The sequence below is a fragment of the Rhea americana genome, unplaced genomic scaffold (assembly GCF_003343005.1).
Source record: "Rhea americana isolate MKP2758 unplaced genomic scaffold, rheAme1 scaffold_87, whole genome shotgun sequence".
NCBI lineage: Eukaryota > Metazoa > Chordata > Aves > Rheiformes > Rheidae > Rhea > Rhea americana.
Genome location: NW_028187055.1, coordinates 164,482 through 183,214, shown reverse-complemented (window position 1 = coordinate 183,214; position 18,733 = coordinate 164,482). Strand labels below are relative to the sequence as shown.

The following is an 18,733-nucleotide window of genomic DNA, read 5'->3' as shown; positions in this document are numbered from 1 at the left end:
GCCAAATCCAGTGCTGCATTTCTAAGGACTGAACTTGAAGTACCAGATCTACTCTTAATTCAGTCTTATTACTGAAAAGGCAAACAATAATGACAGCTGTTTCCTTTACTGCTGAAGAAAAACTCTTTCCCAGATGTGTTGTTGCCACTCAAGACAAGCTTACTGCAACCCACTGAGCAATTATTTTGTACAGTGTCTTAGAGGATAAAGWGCCAGACTATTCTGAGATATCTGCAGAGAAGTTTATAGTGCAATTACATTTAAGAAGTGAAAAGCTACATGAATGTTGTTCATCAAAACTTTTGCTCTTTCCACAGCACATAGAAACGAAACTAATCAATAAGCAGTTCTCTACAAAATCATGAGAATTTTAGTGCTGAAAAAGCAACTCTTTACATTTGTTGACTAATAGTCAAAGAGTAATCAAAACCTGGCCAAGAGAAGTAGAAAGCAGCTGACTAAACAAACTGCTGGCTGTTTTTAGTGAGCAGTTACCTTTTTCTTTCTTTGTATACAACTCTGGCATATCATAATTTATTTATAGGGAATTTGACTGCACCCACTAAAGCACAGAAGCAGCCTCCACTACTATCTCACACAGAGATTCACTAAACCTGAATACACATTACAGGCATAATTTTCACGCCTTCCTTCACTGCTCTTGGTAAAGACAGGTATACCTGCATGTCTCAAGCACCGTATAYCTTTATTTGAAAGTACTGCAAGGGAAAAATGAATGATTGTTCCCTCAGCCTCACTTCTTCCATTAAAGAAGGAGCCCAAAGAATCTGAAGACAGAAATGCCTTAGCAGCTGAGGGGGAGGACAGGTGCCGACAAGCTCCAAAACCACTTCAAAAGATATTCTAAGTATTGAAGTTAAAGCAGCAGGTGTTCCATATCTGATTCTCTCCCAAGGAGACACTGGACACAACCGCCTACCAGACTTCTACCAGTGGTTTTGGCAAGACCTTGTCCACTCCCCTAACAGCACTGCTCTGTCTCTTGATGAATCCTCTTGTCTCTGAGATGGCAACCACCCYAAGACAGGAGAAGAGAGTCGGAAAGGGAGGATATATTCCTACATATTCTCTCTTCAGTTTCTATAACAGCTTTCTATCTGTCTTCAGAAAAGGTCTCATTCCATGTTCTGCAAGTCTCATGTCAGACTCACCTCACACCCAGGGGCTCAAAACACTGACCCTATCACTCCTCGGAATGCTGCAGAAGATTAGGATGGAAAGACACCCAGGAAAGTGCTCACAATGATGTCTACAGAAAATAGGAAGGTCTGGGAGACAAAGTGACACATTTATCTTTGAATCTAAGCTAATAAAATCAAATCAAAATTGGTATTTCTCTACAAAAGTGACTTGGTACAGAATGTACCTTTGGAGGATGTACCCTTCATGCCTTAAAACTACTGAAAGCGTGGAAATCCCCAAACTCTTAACCATACCAGGTCTGAAAGTGAAAAAAGAAAAAGGTACTTTCCCTTGCTTTAAAAGTAGCAGAAGAGAGAAGAAGGGAAAAAAAATAAAAAAATCGAGTAACACTTCTAGGAGCTCCACTTAGTTCACCCTGCATCCTGGCGCTCACTTGCCAGGTTACACAGATGAACAGACTTGTTATATTTAGCATAAGTTTAAGAACATGGTTAAATCAGGGCATTAGGAAGACTGCAGGGCAGACCACTGTTTTTTCTGTCTTTAGGCTGAATATTTTTTAATCAATCAGCACAGTCTGTAGTGAAAACTGAGATTCAGAAGTGCCACACTTTTGCAAGACATAAAAATGTTAGTATAGAAAATTATCTTTGCCTGCCAAAAAGAGGTAGAATCCTTATATTTTTTTCTGTCAACTCTGATACACAATCTTCAGATAGACAGCTTTGTTGTTTTTAAAAAATATAGAGAGGATTTTTTTAAAAACACATAGATGGGAAGCTGTGGTTTGTCTACTTAATTTAGAAAAAAAAAATACAGAGAAATCTGTTTTAAAGTTACTTTTAGAACAAAAATATACTGGAAACCTGCTACACAGCTCCCAGCCAATATACATGGACATCTCTCCCATCCTGCCAGCCACTGGGTCAACAAAGGTTGTCATAAGAATAACATACATTGCATTTCAAAATCAATGTTCAAGGCACAAAGGCATGTTCTTGGCTTCTTCCTTCTATCCTGCACAATCAATCTTTCAGTAAGTCAAACTGCCCATCACATACCAGTCAAGCTTCCCCCATTCCTCTGTAAGGTTATTATTTCCCACGAGCCCAATTTTTCATTTCTGCTTTTTCACATAATGTCTCTAGAAAAAGTCTACATTATGTTATACTTTTTCTCCCTCTTTACTATTATCAAGTTACAATGAAGCTAGGAAACATATCTCAGGGGAGACATAAGCACAGACAAATTGGAAAGTATGCTCTACAGTTTCTGTCATTAAATGACAATGTACTTGGTGGATAAGAAGAAATTTTTTAATTCAATATGGAATAAGGTAAAAGAAAACACACTATCTTCATTATCGAAAATAAATTTCAGATTGATCTTTACAGTAGAAAAAAGCTCTTAAGAATTAGTTACACCGAAGTTATTTAATATGAACAAATATGTACATATCAAAAAAGCATGATATGCAGCAAGAGGAAATCTAAACAAGACTACATTCTGCTCCTTTTATTATACAGGTGCTTTTTCTTTACATCAAGTTTTTTCATAATGGGGGAGGAGGGAAAGTATTCTTCTCCATAAATTAAGTGACATTTATTCTGGTGAGAACAGGAGTGACCCCACAATCTATCCTTTTGCTAAATTCAGTGAAAATTACACCTCACAAAGCAAATTGTAATACCAATGCCTGTTTCAGAAATCATCTTGCGTTCTCTCTCACAATCCAAAAAAACTATTCAAACTCACATCTATCATCCCAAGTTTTATGTGGAAAATTGCAGTACCCTATCAAATTTATCTATTTCGCCAGGCTAAAGAAGTGCCATATCTACCAAGAAACCTGCGAAGAATGCATTCACCATTCCTCAGCAATGAATAATACTTTCTACTTGAGCCTATGGGTACTTAYTACACATACAACAAGCACTTAAATACTGCTGAAGCTCTCCTTCAATGTCCTGGAATTTTCTTCATGTCAACTCAAATGAGAATTTTCCAAATGCTCCAGCAAACCAAGATTTAAGATATCAATTAATCAACCAAAAAGCAAAGATACAAGCCACTCCTAGCAAATATCTGACTGGTTCTTCCAAGCTTTAGTACCAGTTACGGATGAAATAAAAGTAACACAGAGCTGAGCACAACTGTCATTATCAAAGCAGATGCGTCAACCAGTTCTGCTCTTTCAGTTACCAGGACGCCTGTGACAGGAGTTAAGCATTTTCTGTATATCTACAAATTTTCTTGATCTAGCTTCTCTCTGAATGTATCCTGTTTCCTCATTCTCTGTGCAGCCATTAATCAATGCAATCTCACATCCAGGGCAAGAAAATAGTAAAAAGAAAGCATAAATTAAGCCTGCTCTACTGATGCCAATGCTTAGGGACCTAATACTACCCACTCAGAAATCAGCTGTTGATTTCACTTTTTCTGCCCTTTTGTAGGTTATTAAACAATGCCCACTACATTAATTCACTAAAACACTTTTCAGGAAGAGTAGCACTGCCTGTCTCTCTTCAGAGAGCAAAACTGAAACAGCTGGGCAAAGATCTGCATACATGGTCATATCATAGTAAAGGAAACCCCAGTTGARAAGTTGTCTGTGAAACCTAGGGTCATTCTAACTTCATTTTAATGCAAGATCAGGTAGATGTTGTTTAGGGATACACTCATGGTTTGTTGTTCACAGAATCTTTTCATATTCATCCCTGAATTGTTCTATTTTAGCAAAACAACTGTTGTAGGTGTCAAAGAAAATAACTGTGTCATCTTTGCAGTCTCTCATGTTACATCTATGCTGTCTTCAGCAGTCTTGCAGGAGACCTCCTACAAGCTGTGCGGAATAGCTCACGCTCATTCCTTCCAGGCTCACAGTGCATTTCACAAAGAGCTCACATTCATACCATGCATTAACAGCAGCATACTGTGCTGCAAGAGCTCTCCCTTGATGAGCCCTTCCAACATGCCCACTGAGTTTGGACAGGTATAAGGCCTGTTAGGAAATCACATCTGCCACAGATCATATCCGCACTATGACACAGATTGCAGTAGTGATTATTCCCCAGCAGAAATAATCTAGTTTGCATCCAGGCTTCTCCAACAGGGGGCTTTCTTGGTTTGCTACAGAGCAAACCCTAGCATGAATTAACACACATGCAGCAGGGATGACAGAAAGTCTGACAGTCTGGTGCAAAACACAGAAAATAAGCTCAACAGGCTAGCCATACCCACAGACTTGTAGGGGTTTGAAACATTATCCAAATTGCATCCTGCTTTTTTCTGCTGATCTCTGACCATGATTTACCATGTATTTTTGCCTCTTCCTTTGTTCTGGTCAGGATTTCCTTATCTCTGCTTACATGTCATCAGCAGCCTCTTCTCACCCTCAGCCCTCCTTTTGAGTGCAGTCGGTAGGAGGCAAGCTAGACTCTGGCTGACAAAGCCAGGAAAGGCCATGCTTTATTTCACAGCCCCGAGTGAGATACTATCAGCACCAGTGTCCTGGGACACCAGCCAGGGGAGCAGTTCCACGGGATGTAGTCAAAAAAGCTGCAGCCTGTCCTAGCCAACCCATAAGTAGCTATACTGCCGAGCTGATCCCATCACACTGTGTCACAGGAGACACAGGAAAGGAGTCAAGTTGTGCCTAAAGGAAATTGGCAGGATAGCAGATGAACAGGGCTCAGGGGCACTGACTATAAAGATAATGCAATCAAAAACGGCAACAGTTGGCACTTATATAAGGGCACATGCTATTCTTACTTGTCTTGTTTGGTTCCTCACACCCCAAATAGCCCACTGCGAGGCTACTGGAGGAGTAAGGTATCATTCAGTGGGAACAACAGCAACCACATGTTGTGAATCCAAGTTGGACCAAGCATGAACAGAGGCAAGGTCACTACCGAATGTTTACTGAAATTGAGTTGGGCCTCCTTCTGCTGGATCCAAAATTTTCCTTATATTCCAAACACTTTATAAATACAATAGGCAACTCCAGTTTTACTTTCCCAGAGAAATCCTCTAAGCTACTCCTGATTGAGGATGGCGTAAGCAAAATCAAGCGCATTGTATTTGAAGATTTCTCCGAGGTGATTGCAATGATGACTCCATTTTTCAGAATTATTCTCAAATTTCATTCTACACTGCTGGAAAAGACACTACACATTTTCAGTTAAAAATCTCAAGGGAATCAACTGAAAGAACTCATTATTTTAACTGCCTTCAAGTAAGGCCCAAGAAATATGAACGAGAGAAGATAAAATATACTTAAGTAATCAAATAGGCATGTAGGCAATTACTTGCATTAGCAAAAGAGAAAAGGCTGGAGAKAAGGCATGATATATACAAAAAGAGAAAAATATGCATATAACTTAGGCAATCAGAACACACTTGCCAGCTTTGTTTCAATGTCCTGTGGCAAAGCTCTGAATAAAAACATCAAAAAAAATACAACAGAGTCCTAAAAATTAAATATAAACTCAATGGAAGGTAATGGAAACTTCAAGGACAGCTTGTTATTTGATGTTTTGCATTTGTATCAACTTTGCCTATTTTGAGTATTAGACTGCATACACAGACCTAAGAAGAATATGGGTAAATGTTATTTTTCCCATCTTTTACAAGGAGTGGGCTACAAATACTTTCTGCCTACTTTTTTTCTTGTTAAATGGCACATGTAAGACAGAATGTTTACCATATTTAAATAAAGAGTGTTCAGGTTTATAAAGCTTAAACCGTATCTGCGGCAGCAAAATTATTCTGTGCTCATGTTACTCTGTGTTCCGCTGCTAGCTCTTTACTAAAATTGGTGCCCCATGGCAGACAAGCAAAAATCTAAATCCCTGTATTAAGAGATCATAAATCGCAGTACGGCTTACTCAAATTACACTAGGATTCATACAGGCCTTTAAAAATTTGCATAGTCAGGACGAACAAACTAACTGTTCATAAGTTGATAACTATGGCATCTCTTCAAGACAGTGTTTCATCTTATGCCCTGTGTCTAGTCAGCTTCTTAAAAGTAGAATATATGTCCTTGTGCTCAACACTTAGTAGTGCCAAAAGTAAAACCAGAAATAAAACCATCAAAGCAAGTTCTTCTCAAGGTTTTTTTTTGTTTTGTTTTGGTTTGTTTTTTTTGCCTTTATAAGAAATTAGGATGACCAATTGATGTACAAAGATCTTGCTCTTTTAAAATAAGTACACAAGAAACCCTAAAAAAATTGCTCAMAAGAGAAGTATCCTGATTTTATCTTTTCAGTTTGGATCACACTTCCTTGACAATTCAAGTGCAACTGTGGCTGAATTCAGCTTGGTCAGAACACTACAACACATGCTTTTCTACTGAGGTACTTGGCTTTGGTACTTTCATAGTAAAGATTCTCCAAAAGTATTCTTGACCTACAATATAAAATATTCCCTTTAGTACCACCTTAGTAGACGTTTTTCTTCTTGCTCAGAAAAATGGACTGTGGAACTACCACTATCACTTCTCTAAAAGTTCAGACTGAAGAAATCCATAAATTCATTTTAAACCAGGCCCAAAGACTTATTCAATCTCCATTTATTTTTCACTTACTCCAGCTCTACTCTTTAAAAAAAGAAGTACCAGTTAGTGTGTTATTTGGCTGTGGAAATTGAAGAAAGTATAGATGGACCGCAGCAACTAGATTCCTTCAGATATTGGTAGTAGGAGCATAAAGAAGCTTATTAGGTTTGCATGACCACCTTACACAGCATTTCTGAATTTAGATCAGTCTGTCTAATCATATTCTTATTTCAGCATCCACCTTCCAGTTTTTCTTTGAYGGGTGGAGCTTAGCACGTGTTCTTGTTATATTTGAAGCTAGACAATGTGAAGTTGTCTGTTAATACTTTTCCTGCTGAAAAAGACAGTGCTTAACATAAAAGGGGGTTGCTTTAGTCTAATCAATTCCTGGAATAACGAGCAATTCTTTTTTTCTTCTTCGCAAGATCTTTTTGGCTTCAAATGTTAATTTAGGTGGTTCTTCACATACAAGAAATCTCCTTCCTATCCATTCCCAACCATTCCATGTTAGTTCTCCATGAAGTATTTTCTTAGATGTGTTATCTAAATACATCTAAGTGAAAAAGTCTGGCAAGCAACCACAGACTTCTTTTTCCATCTGTAGGAAGACTATTTTGCCTTGCATTTTAAATCTGAAAGGTCTGAAATTTAATAAAATACACAAGTAAAGGAGAGACTTTTCAGCCACTCAAGAGACACACCTTCCTACCTTTTATAGGGAATAAGGTTTGAGATGAAACTATATTCTAGCACTTTCCTAGAAATATTAAAATGCACGGATGAAGAGAAAAGTTCAACTTTTGAAACAAGAATTTCTGTTCCTGCAGTTTGTGTTTCAGCCAGGAATGGATGGTTTTGATATTCAGAATACGTCAAGAGTTAGCTGAAAGAGTGTAGCCTCAACACTATTTGTTAAAAAGTGGCAACCTAGAGAGAAGAGCTATCCAACAGCCTAAAATACGTGGGGAGAGAAAGATAACACAMGGAATTTTGAACTGTTGCCTGGGAAGTGTGGAAGGTGTGAGAAGTGTGATGCATAGTGTTTAGGAAAGTCAGATGATCGATCAGCAATCAATCTTAAATCCAATGACAAGCAGGCTTACTAAATAAAATTCCACTTGAAGTGTATGGGTGAGGAAGGCAGGTCATGACAAAGCAGAGTGAAAGGTGCACCTATATGGACATGAAATCAATCACCCAACATTCAAAGATACTGTTAGCACCACAGAAGTTTCCAAGAGACCTGAATAGCAGTAGTAAGCTGCCATAAACTCACAAAAAAAGCTTTTCCATAGCCTTGTTCCAAAAGGAGGGTTCATCAGAATACAACTCAAAGCCCACTCAATTCAATTCTCATTTCCAGAGTTTATACCGTACATGGCCTTTGCTTTGTTATTATTGTGTTTGTAATAGCATTTCTTCTTGAAGACTAAAGGCCTTCAAGAGAAGGCACATAGCTGACACAGRTAACTAACCAAAGACAGAATGACAATAAATCCCTAAACATGTTAATTATTAAATAAATGGCCTGCATGGCTACTTAATAAGTTGTTATTTATTACAKAAATTATTTTTTCCTCTCTCTGGCCATCTTACATCCACCAATCCACCTACTCATTGATGGGTTTTCAGAAATAGACCTTTATATCATCTCCTCTGTTCCTCTGACATTACCTTACTATTTTATACAAACTAGAAATTTTCTAAATTTACTAGCTATTTCTTTTAAGATACAGCCTATCTAAATGAAACAATTTGTTGCATCTTTGCTAACAGGATTCATCTWTTAATCATTCTCTTAGATGTTTCTTATTAATTGGGGTTAATTGGTATTACTATTCAAGTATCTTGAAACAAACATGCTAAGAGAAAGGTGCCCCCTGCCCTCACGTTCTCTGCCAGAATTAATTCATTAGTCATTATTTTCCCTATTCCACATTTCCCACATATGTGCATTAGGGCATATCTCACAKGTATACCTACATATAAGCAAAACTTAGCACTGTGCACATCTCTGGGTTAAACTGACAGAGATAATTTTGTACTGCTTGCTTAGCTTTTTGTTTAAAAAATAAAAACAAAAAAAATGGACTCCAGGGAAAAACAACAAAATTGAGGTGAAATCTTAATTGTCCCTCCTTGAGGGATACATCTGGTCCTTGACTCTCTACAGCTGTTCTGCAATTAGTGCCTTTTGGGATCCACCAGATTCTGCCTCCAGCATCTTAAAAGCAGAACAAGCGTCCTCAACACAGAACAGCCATGAGAACCCATACCCTGAAGGGCTGCTGAGCACGGTGTCGTCGTGCATGTGTTTCTGTGCCAAGGCGGAYGGATATTTAAGTACACCTGGTGCAGTGCTAGATCTCTTTCACACCAAGGCCTCTCGGCCCAGCACCTAGAATTAGTGAGCTAAGGCAAAGCCTGTACCCCCAAGCTATGTTTTASTAAGCTCCTAGTATCTCACTCCCTTTTCTAGGCATTTTTAGTGATTCTATTTTGTGACCGCTTTTAAGCATCTCAAGGAGCTTAGTAAAGCAGGTCTATCACCTGCAACCAAGAAGGGACTGCGTAACCAAAGGTACAAGCTGTGTGTGTGTGTTTGTGTGTGGCGCGGGGGGGGGGGTAGTTACTTGCATTTTATTCCAGAGATAGAATTCTCTTTTTTATAAACAAAACCGAATACACAGCTGTCAATATAAAGGGATTACGGGTGAAGCCAAGGAGACAGATAACGGGAAAAAATACAGCCCAGTAAATCCCGAGGGAACAAGCAGCTCCTCACGCTCTGGCCCGAGGCGAGGCCGGCAGGCCCCGGCCCCGGCCCCGGCTCGCAGCGAGGCGCCACTCACCTTGCCGCAGCCCGGTGGCCCCCAGAGGATGAGCGAGGGGATCTCGTGGGCCTCCAGCAGGGAGCGCAGCAGGGTCTGCGCGCCCAGCACCCGCTCCTGCCCCACGTACTCCCCCAGCGTGTCGGGCCGCAGCTTGTCGGCCAGCGGCTTCCCCTCCAGCTTCTGCGCCATGCTGCCGCCGCCCGCCGCCCCGCGCCCGCCGCCCGCCGCGCTGGGCCCCGCGGCGCCGGCCCCGCGGCCCTGCTGGAAGAGCGAGAAGACGGGCGCCGCGGCCGCGCAGGCCTCCTCCAGCGCGCAGGCCTCCTCCAGCTCGCCCGCCGCCGGCTCGCCCGCCTGCGGGGCGGCGGCGAGGCGCATCTTCTTGCAGGGCGGCGGCGGCGGGCACCCCCGCTCCGCCTCGCCCTCCGCGGCCTCCAAGCACCGGTCGAGGTGCGCGTTGATGTGCGCGCCCGGCAGCTCCCGCAGGCACACGGGGCACCGCACCAGCGGCGCCGCCGCGGCGCCCGCCATCGCCTCCCGCCGCGCCGCGCCGCTCCGCGGGCCGCGGCAGGAAGCGCCGCCGCCCGCGGCCCTGTGGGAGCTGTAGTCCGCAGGGCGGCGGCCAYGGGGGCGGGCGGGGGGCAGCGCGGGCTGTGTTGTATAGAAAAGCACAGTCCGCGGAGCGATTAGCACCCTGATTTACCAGCTGAACATGACCCGCTGGTAATTCTTTCCACATCACGTCTTGTTTTCTTCCTTAAATTATATATTGGGGTTTAATTATATGCTATTACATAATAGCTCCCAGCTTGTACCTTTCACGCCAGTCTAATGTCAAGATACGCTCCGCCTGGATCTAGGAGGCCACCAAGTGTGGCCGCGGTGTACCTGTCTTCATGCTCAAATTTTGAAAATAACTGGTTTGCAAATGACCGGTCGTTCAGAAATGAAAAGTTTGTGTTTGAGCTCGGGATGGAGGCTGGTGGGCCGAGTTTTGAGCAATGCACTTCACGCGCCGAAGGGATTATGATCTGGAAACAGACTGTGAAAGAAAAGGATTGTTTGTGGGCTCTCCTGTTCGTCAGATGCCGTTTCGCTTGCCCCGTCCTATTTCCGACCAGTTCTAAATACATTTACCTTATTATTTACCCTTCTATTGTGCGCACGTAACTATTGTGCACACACAGTGGTAGGATTGTGTGTATATATAAATGTATATATATCTCACTTCTGCATACTGCTAAGCAAGTTTCTGTGTTTCTGTGACACATCTGTGGTTTCTGAGTATGTAACTGAAGATGTGATTCATGAAGCGTGCTGTTCTGATTGAAGTGAAAGGTTGGCTTGCTGAGGAAGACCCAAGGTAAAGCATTTCCCAGGCTGAAGTTCAGGAATGTGAATTATGCAGGGAAGTTTCACCCTTCTTTGGGGGAAATAGCACTCACAAGACCGTGGAACACAGCTTTTTTCTTTTAATGAAGGGGAGGACCATAGCCTCGTGTCGCTCAGTGGTGCATGGCCAGGATAGGGTTGCTTCCCTGGGACTGTGGAGGAGAAAATTGCAAACAAATTTCACTGTGTGCATCTCAAAAACTTTCTGTTGTTTTACTTACTGTTTCAGGAAAATATTAAGGTAATAATGCGGGAGAAGGCAATAACATTTGGACTAAATCATAGTCTCTTCTCGCTAACTGAGCATAGTAATGCCTTCAGCCTTGCCCATCCCTTTTATATTTTTCCATCGGTCAGYTTGACAGAACAACATGCCCTTTCAATAGGACATGTCATTCTCACTAGATGGATGGCCACATTTGGTGATCATACCCTAGAGGGCAATGTACTCTTTGAAGAAGTATGGAGAGCCTGAATCAGCTTTCCCTTGTTGCAGTCATGTCAGGCCAGAAGTGGTCTTCACAGCCAGGTAGCTCTAAAAGACTTTATGGGCTTTGAGTAACTGGAGACATGGAGGCAGGGGAAGGGAATCTGGAAACCTCAACCAGTTTTCCTAACAACTTTGAAATGTGTTCCATCATCCCTTGATATGGACTAGGTCAAAGAATATATAAAATAGTTTGAGGGTTAGATTGAGACCTTTTAATATGTCACCTGCAATTGCTAGTTTGTTTAACAAAACAGCCTCCCTGCTGTGAGGACCTGTAGAGGAAAAAACTCTTAAAATGTGCTTTTTCCTAAAAAATGGCAGAGGAAGGGATGYCAGAGCTGTAAGAGCTGGTGATGAAGGCTGGAAGGAGAAGACTTGATRTTTTTACATGCTAGATATAAGACTTGTGCAGCTGATGAATGTCTCACAGTCCCATGCTGGTGTCCCTGCAACGATGTGGCCCTAGGGTGTTTCTCACACTCTGGGCTTTCACGTGCTCTGTGGTGGCAGAAAGAAGAAAGGCTGTGAATGTGTGCTGTAATAGGCAGTGTTTGTACAGCTTCATGGGACCCTGATGCTCCTAGAGTCTAGAAGGCTCATCTGTAAGCTACAACCTTGCACTATAGGTCCTCTGCTGGCATGTAACTTTATAAGTATGTTTGCGTGCCACCTCCTGTGTCACATGTGATAGCATGTGACATCTTTACCATCTGGGAAGAGTTTTGAGGTCTAAGTGTGGACAGTGCAAAATTAATTGAGATAGGTATAAGTCTAATCTGTTCCGTGGACAGAGGTGTGGGGTCAAAATACAATCAAGAACATTTTCTATTGGAAGGTGAAAATAACTGAATTATTTTGGAYTCTGGGTATATATTGAAAGCTGTTTCTCTGTGCTGCTAATGACTGTAGTGTTGTGTATTCATTCCTAATTATGCCATATAGTTTATAGTGTTTATGCAAGTTAAAACAAGAAACCATGAGCTGTGTAATGAGATTGACCAGATTCAACTTTCTTGAGCTAAAGTGGTAGCACAGAGCTTTTGTAGCTGGGTTTCCAGTATGGTGAAGGAAGGGTTGCAACAGTAATAGTGAAAAAAATTTGCCCTTGTATTTTCTGGGTCTACACTGAGTGTCCTTCTTCTGCTTGCTAAGTGAAACTTTAAAATAGTTTCTCCTACTCTTTCAAAATCAGTTGTGCAAAAGGACATATTTTCCATATGCAGCCAAACAATACTTGGAGAAAAATATCACTTTGCTCTAGAATAAAAGCTCTTCTACAGAGAATTAATTAAAACTGGTAACCAGAGATCAACTTGACCTGCAGTAGCTTTCTAGACAATATTACCTTTAGACAAGCCTTGGAGATTTTACCATATGTAAGTACTGAAAACCATGAGGGCCTACAGTGGCAAAGAGCCTAGCTGAAGAATGTGTTCTTATACAACACTTAGCAGAGCAGCTGAGATCACAGTCATTTGGCAAATCATGTATTTCTATGGTATAGGATAGTGGAAAGAGAAGGACTGTGTTTAGGCCTAAACTATTTTGTTTAATTCTTAAAATTTCAATGGATTTAATAACAAAGTCCTCTTGTGTCACTTGCTGAAATGGCACAGAGAGAGAACACATCTGAGCAAAGTGAACCAGTTTTAACCTAAGYTGTTAAAAAAATGGATAATGATCCATAAGCAAGGAAGGTCTACCAGCAGCAGCAGTAGAGTGATTTGTTAGCGCTAAATAGTCGCTATGAACAATTTAAATTACCTCAGTCTTGCAGACCACTTGAATAATCTGGAGCTGAACATAGACAAATGAGTTGAATATCATCTGTTAATGACTAGTGCTGTTAACTCTGTATTTGCATGTTTGTTCAGAATATATAAGGACAGATACTTAAAAACCTACAACAATGACAGTTTTCTAAGCTAAAATGCATGAATAACATTGATGCTTCTTATTTATCTGTCTTTTGTACAGACAAGAAAAAGGAGAAGTCAGAAGTTATGAGTGTTCGCTGGTTTACGAATCTAAGATGGAGAGGAAAAAAGATAGTAACTTAACGGAGCAGAGTATGAAGCTACTTAAGATTAACAGACTGGAAGAAATCAATGCACGATACAACAGTAACAGGCTGGAAAAAACAGCTTTTTTTCAGAGCATGGAAAAAGTGGAGAGGACTAGAAGATTTCAGGAAGAAAAACTCAGTAAATCAAAYGCTGGAACAGAAGATGAAGAGGTAATTAGCTAACTGTATAATTAATGTTGTCTTCTCACATGCATTTCYCTTTTCTTTCTTCAGCAAGTTTACTATGTGTATCTCCCAATACAGTTGAACTTTGCATTATTACCTGTGAGAAGGTACTGCAGCTGTGAGAGACATCAACATATTTTAATGTTTTGGATGAAAGCGCTGGTCCTATCTAACAGCAYGGAAGTTAATAGGGACAGGCTGAATCCAATGGAAAGAACAGATTTTCCTGAAGGGCTAAGACAGCTTTATGCTTTGCTCCCCATTAACACTGCCTGGTGCAGGGCACTGTTCCATGCTATGGGCCATGCTTGTCCTGTGTAGTTGTCCTGTGTAGCTCTGTGCTGTATCTGTCCCCAGTGAGAGTGGTACTGCCATATTACATGGTCTCTGGAAGGAAAATGACTGAGTGTTCAACCAAAACATCTTTAGAAATAGCAGAGCATTTCCTAAAATTCTGGTTTTTCTTTGGGAAAGTCTAGAGGAGCCACTATTTGTATTGACCTGTCATTTAGACAAGAACTAAGGAAATGTGCATGCAGCAGTGCAATCAGAAATTGATTTTACGCACAGGTTTGTAAAGAGGCTTGAAGAAAAACTTGTGCTGTGGCTGTTGTCTCTCTGATACAGTAAAGCAGATTTTCAAGTATTCTGATTTTTTCATATTCAGATGATATCCTGAAGCATTGGTGTAAARTAAATTTCATGATGTTTTGATCTGTATTCAAAACTCGAAAAGGTGAATTTTTCAATACAATCATATGTATTTCTTAATTTCCTGGGTCATTTTTGTAAAAAATTCTTCCAGTCTTTGTAAGCTACCACTTTTCTTTTAGAGAAAGAAAACAAGCTTTATATTGAAACAAGCCAAAGCAAACAAGATAGAGTTTCATTTAGTGTTACCATGAAAATGAGAGTTAAAAAATATTTGGGGTGTTTGGGGTTGTTATTGGCTCTTTTAAGACAGATTTCTTTCAGTGCAAAAATCACAATTTGCACAAGTAAGAAAGTAAAAACTAATATTGCTGCTGTATAGCTCTTTGTATTYCTCTGAATTTTCTGTCTTCAGGGTCAGGAAAAAGGAATTAAGCCTGAACCTTCATCCTCAGCCAGCAGAGCTTCTTAACTTTCTTAGTCTGATGACAAATCGAAGATAGTAGCTGGGGTCGTGCAAGATTTTTTCTCATATTTTGATGGAAAAATCTCTAACTCTTTGCTTTGATGTTTGTTTCTTCAGTATGGTGGTTGGAATTTGCGCTTTGTTAGGAGTGCTGTAAAAAAAGGCAGGAAGAGTTTGGAGGAATGCTAGGAGAGGAATAAGCAGATACAGAATTAGAAGAGGAACAGCTACTTGGYAAGCTAGAGAAATACATTTCTATATTCTAATTTTAGCTGATCAGTCTCCTGGAGACAAACCTTGAAAAGTGAAAGACAGTCTAACTGAACTCTGGTAATATACCAGATCACTGGAGTGAAGTTTCTAGATGCATAAACATTAGCATAATTTCTTTTACATTTCCAAGCTTAGAAGTTAATTGCAAAGCTTAACTTTCATGCAAAATTTTTAGGCATATCTCAGTGAGATAGAGTAGTGGGCCCTAGCTGTGCTGTCCATGTTCGTTAAAGGAAAACTGAGACCTTACTTTGATAGGTCTTAGCTTGGCCTGCTTGCTTGACAAATAGTTTTATTATACTGATCAGAAGGAAGGAAATAAGGAAAATTATGCTGGCAAGAAGTACAGTAAACTTTGCTCAGGTGTATGTATTTACATATTTAGTTTGTGGGCATTCGTACATAATTTCTGTGGATGAAATCCTGCTAACTTTGAAAGCAATGACAAAGCATCTATTCACTTCAATAAGAATGGGTTACAGCTCAAAGACCACCCAACAGAAGGTGGTCAAAGTGTGTACTTACTTGGAGAAATGAATGTTGTCTGAGACTAACTAATTATAGTTGCAGAAGAAAATGATCTCCCTGCCCGCCCCAAACAACTACTTTTCTATATTTTTTTCCTAAATTAAGGAAACACAATTTTCATCCTTCAGTGCAGTATATTCTAAAATATACAAAAACCTAATCTAAAAAAGACTCTCTGGAGCCATTRAAACACAACTATGGAAAGCAAACCCTGGACTGTTGACCATCAGTCATATATAATGACTTTAAGGTATAATATATGTCTAGACATTGTCAAGAAGCTGTGGATTGCAAAACCACACTAGATGGCACTCTTTTCCACACTAGCTCTCCACCAGGACCGTTGCTCTTGGARAAGATGAATCAAAGTAACTCCTCACAAAAGTGCTCCTTATCCTAATTTACCTTTTTTTTTTATTTAGAATGTCCTCTTGCCTCCCATTGCACAGTCAGTGGCATATGTGTCTATATGCTTCTGTCCTCGGGAGCAAACACGAAGTTTCACTGTGGGTGATACATTCGTAAGTGAAAGGCATTTGGTTTTATAGAAACAGTTTCTATGTCTGAGAATAATGAAGAAAAACCCAGGTCTGTTGTTGATCCATTGCACTGCATAGCCACAGCAAGTGGTTGTGCAGGTTGAAGGGAGGGGTGGGCACAGGGCAGGAAGAAGCAGCTGCAAGAAGGTGAGACCACCTCYTCTGGCGGCAATATCAGCTTATGTGAACAAAAATTGATTGTGAAACTACTGCACAATTTACCCAGCTGCATTAACTCCCCAGGTAGATGGCTCAGCCAAAGCTACGTTCTCTTAGCGGACAAACTTGCAGTTTCTTCCTTCTGGCTCTTACCTGGTTAACAATGGGTGTGGGAATGGAGTTCAGATTGTTCAATTTAGAAACACCATCTAAAATGAGGGCACCAAWTCCCCCTGCCTAATGATAGGACAGTTTTAAATGCTGTAGAATTGTTTTCTTTGGTGTTAAAAATGTTTTTAACCTCGATTCCCTGATTCTAATACATGCAGCTTGAGTCTTTTCTATTAATTATGTTTTATTAATTTGCTAGGCTTGTACTTAGAAAGTTAATGACAGAATAAAACCACCCATGGTGGATAATTATTAAATAACCACTTTTTTTTTAAAAGGAAAGCATTATTAAATAAAAATTTGATAAAAGCTAAATCTAGTCTTAAGCTGTGCTTCAAAGCWTTCTAAACCCGGGCAGACCACCTAGGGGAACAGATTAGAAAGTCCAGGTCTCTCCACAAAGGTAGTACTACTGGTCTTAAAGGTCTCACAGCCTAGAGAGCTACAGCTACAATTGCAGTTCTTGTGGTTGAAGCTGTTACTATTCCACAGTCTAACTGTAGGTTTTCTTATCATTTGCATATACAAGGCTTGACCATTCCCTTGACTTACTGTCTATCTCCTTTACTTATTTACTGTGCAGTGTCAGTACAGTGTGCATTTGGGCAATAYGCTACGACAGTAAAGGTACCATCTRTGCAGCTGCATAGTCAAGCTTTCCCTTGGAGGTATAAGCATTGTGAAAGACCTTAGCAGGAGCTCAGGTACAGCTGAATTACTCTTGGCAATGAGTTACTAGCTCTTCATTGAGCCATGGCAACTGACTGACTGCACACTTACAGTCTGCTGCAAAATCGAATGGAAARGCATTGGTAGAAGGTACTGATTTACATGTTTTTTTCCCTAAGATTTTACCTGTTATCTTACATAAACAGATTTGTACAATCAGTTACTGCAGTTCAATTTGTAAGTTGGAATGTGTTAAATTGGCTAAACCATTGGTCTTCTGCACCAGAAGGGAGTTTCTACCATTATAATTAAACATGAATGTGAATCCTAACTCTTGCTAAAAATGTGAATTTATCATTTACAAGTTATTACTATGTAAACAATARCTCTACTATCCTTGCTGCCTTCCTTGCATGAAAGTTGCAGGAACCAGAGCTGCTACTTCCTCATTGCCATACTTCAGGACTTTTTAGCCTCGTGTTTCTAAAGAAATAGGACAACGAAGATTAAAGGAGGTTAAAACTCCCATTAGCTAGATTTATTTGAATAGATAGTTGCTATGTCAGTTCATTATAAAGAAGCTCTAGAGACATTTGGAGTGCTTTCAAGACAGGTATTTTGTTCCTTGATAATTTTTTTTGAAGTGGAAAAAATACTTCTYAATGTTTTTGCAAATAAAATGTTAGTATTTCATCAAAACTAAAAATTGAATTTTTTTATTAATCCTTTATTTTGCAAGAGGCATTTAACATTTCTTTAGCTGGCAATATAATTTTACATGGAAAAATATCTCTTTGATGATATTTTGAAAACAATTTAAGGCCTATTAATTTTTTAGCCCAGCTGACACTGTTGGATATACTCAGTATTTGGTCTTCAGTGGTCTGTTAAGCTAGACCTGGGGGTGGTAAATTGTCTTGGTATTCCTCGTCACCAATCAGAATATTATCATTCTTGTTTCCTTTCAGCTTTCTTTTTCCCTGTTGACCACCACCACAATTTCTCTAAGTTATTTTCTCTGCAATCGCTGCATAGTAAGGAGAAAACGACCTTGGTGGTAATGATGTCTTCATACATTCCTGTTTCCAGGGGAAGCCATGCTCATGGCAGTATTTCAAATGAGTGAAATGATCATCATTTCATAGTTTAACCAAGAGTAACTTTCTTRACCTGCAAATGCTCTTCAAGATATTTTTCTGAATATTTTGACAGAAAACTCTTTCTTTTTTAACCCTAATAACGATACTCTAACAAAATCCTGCAAAAGATTCTGTATATTTGCAGTGAGACTTCTTAAATAGTGAATAAGAGATCAAAGGGAAAAAGTAACCCTGGGAGTCCACCTGGGAGTGCTGGTGGACAACAAGTTGACCATAAGCCAGCAATGTGCCCATGTGGCCAGGAAGGCCAATGGTCTCCTGGGGTGCATTGGGAAGACTGTTGCCAGCAGGTTGAGGGAGGTGATCCTGCCCCTCTACTCAGCACTGGGGAGGCCTCATCTCGAGTACTGTGTCCAGTTCTGGGCTCCCCAGGACTCCCCAGGACAAGAGAGACATGGAGCTACTGGAGAGAGTCCAGCGTAGGGCTACAAG

At 40.4% G+C, this 18,733-nt stretch overlaps 2 protein-coding genes across 3 annotated transcripts in view; one reads left to right on the top strand and one right to left on the bottom strand.

Annotated features, from left to right (window-relative positions):
• Positions 1–10,097, bottom strand: part of WRNIP1 (WRN helicase interacting protein 1) — a 28,494-nt gene extending 18,397 nt beyond the window's left edge. For both annotated transcript variants that reach the window (XM_085323777.1, XM_085323778.1), the window contains exon 1: positions 9,574–10,097. In XM_085323777.1, coding sequence (XP_085179903.1) covers positions 9,574–10,083 — 510 coding nt within the window. In that variant the 5' untranslated portion in view covers positions 10,084–10,097. The remainder of the gene's footprint in view (positions 1–9,573) is intronic.
• Positions 1–18,733, top strand: part of LOC146584969 (myosin light chain kinase 2, skeletal/cardiac muscle-like) — a 72,838-nt gene that overhangs the window by 1,487 nt on the left and 52,618 nt on the right. The window contains exon 2 of the mRNA XM_085323776.1: positions 13,412–13,670. Coding sequence (XP_085179902.1) covers positions 13,412–13,670 — 259 coding nt within the window. The remainder of the gene's footprint in view (positions 1–13,411; positions 13,671–18,733) is intronic.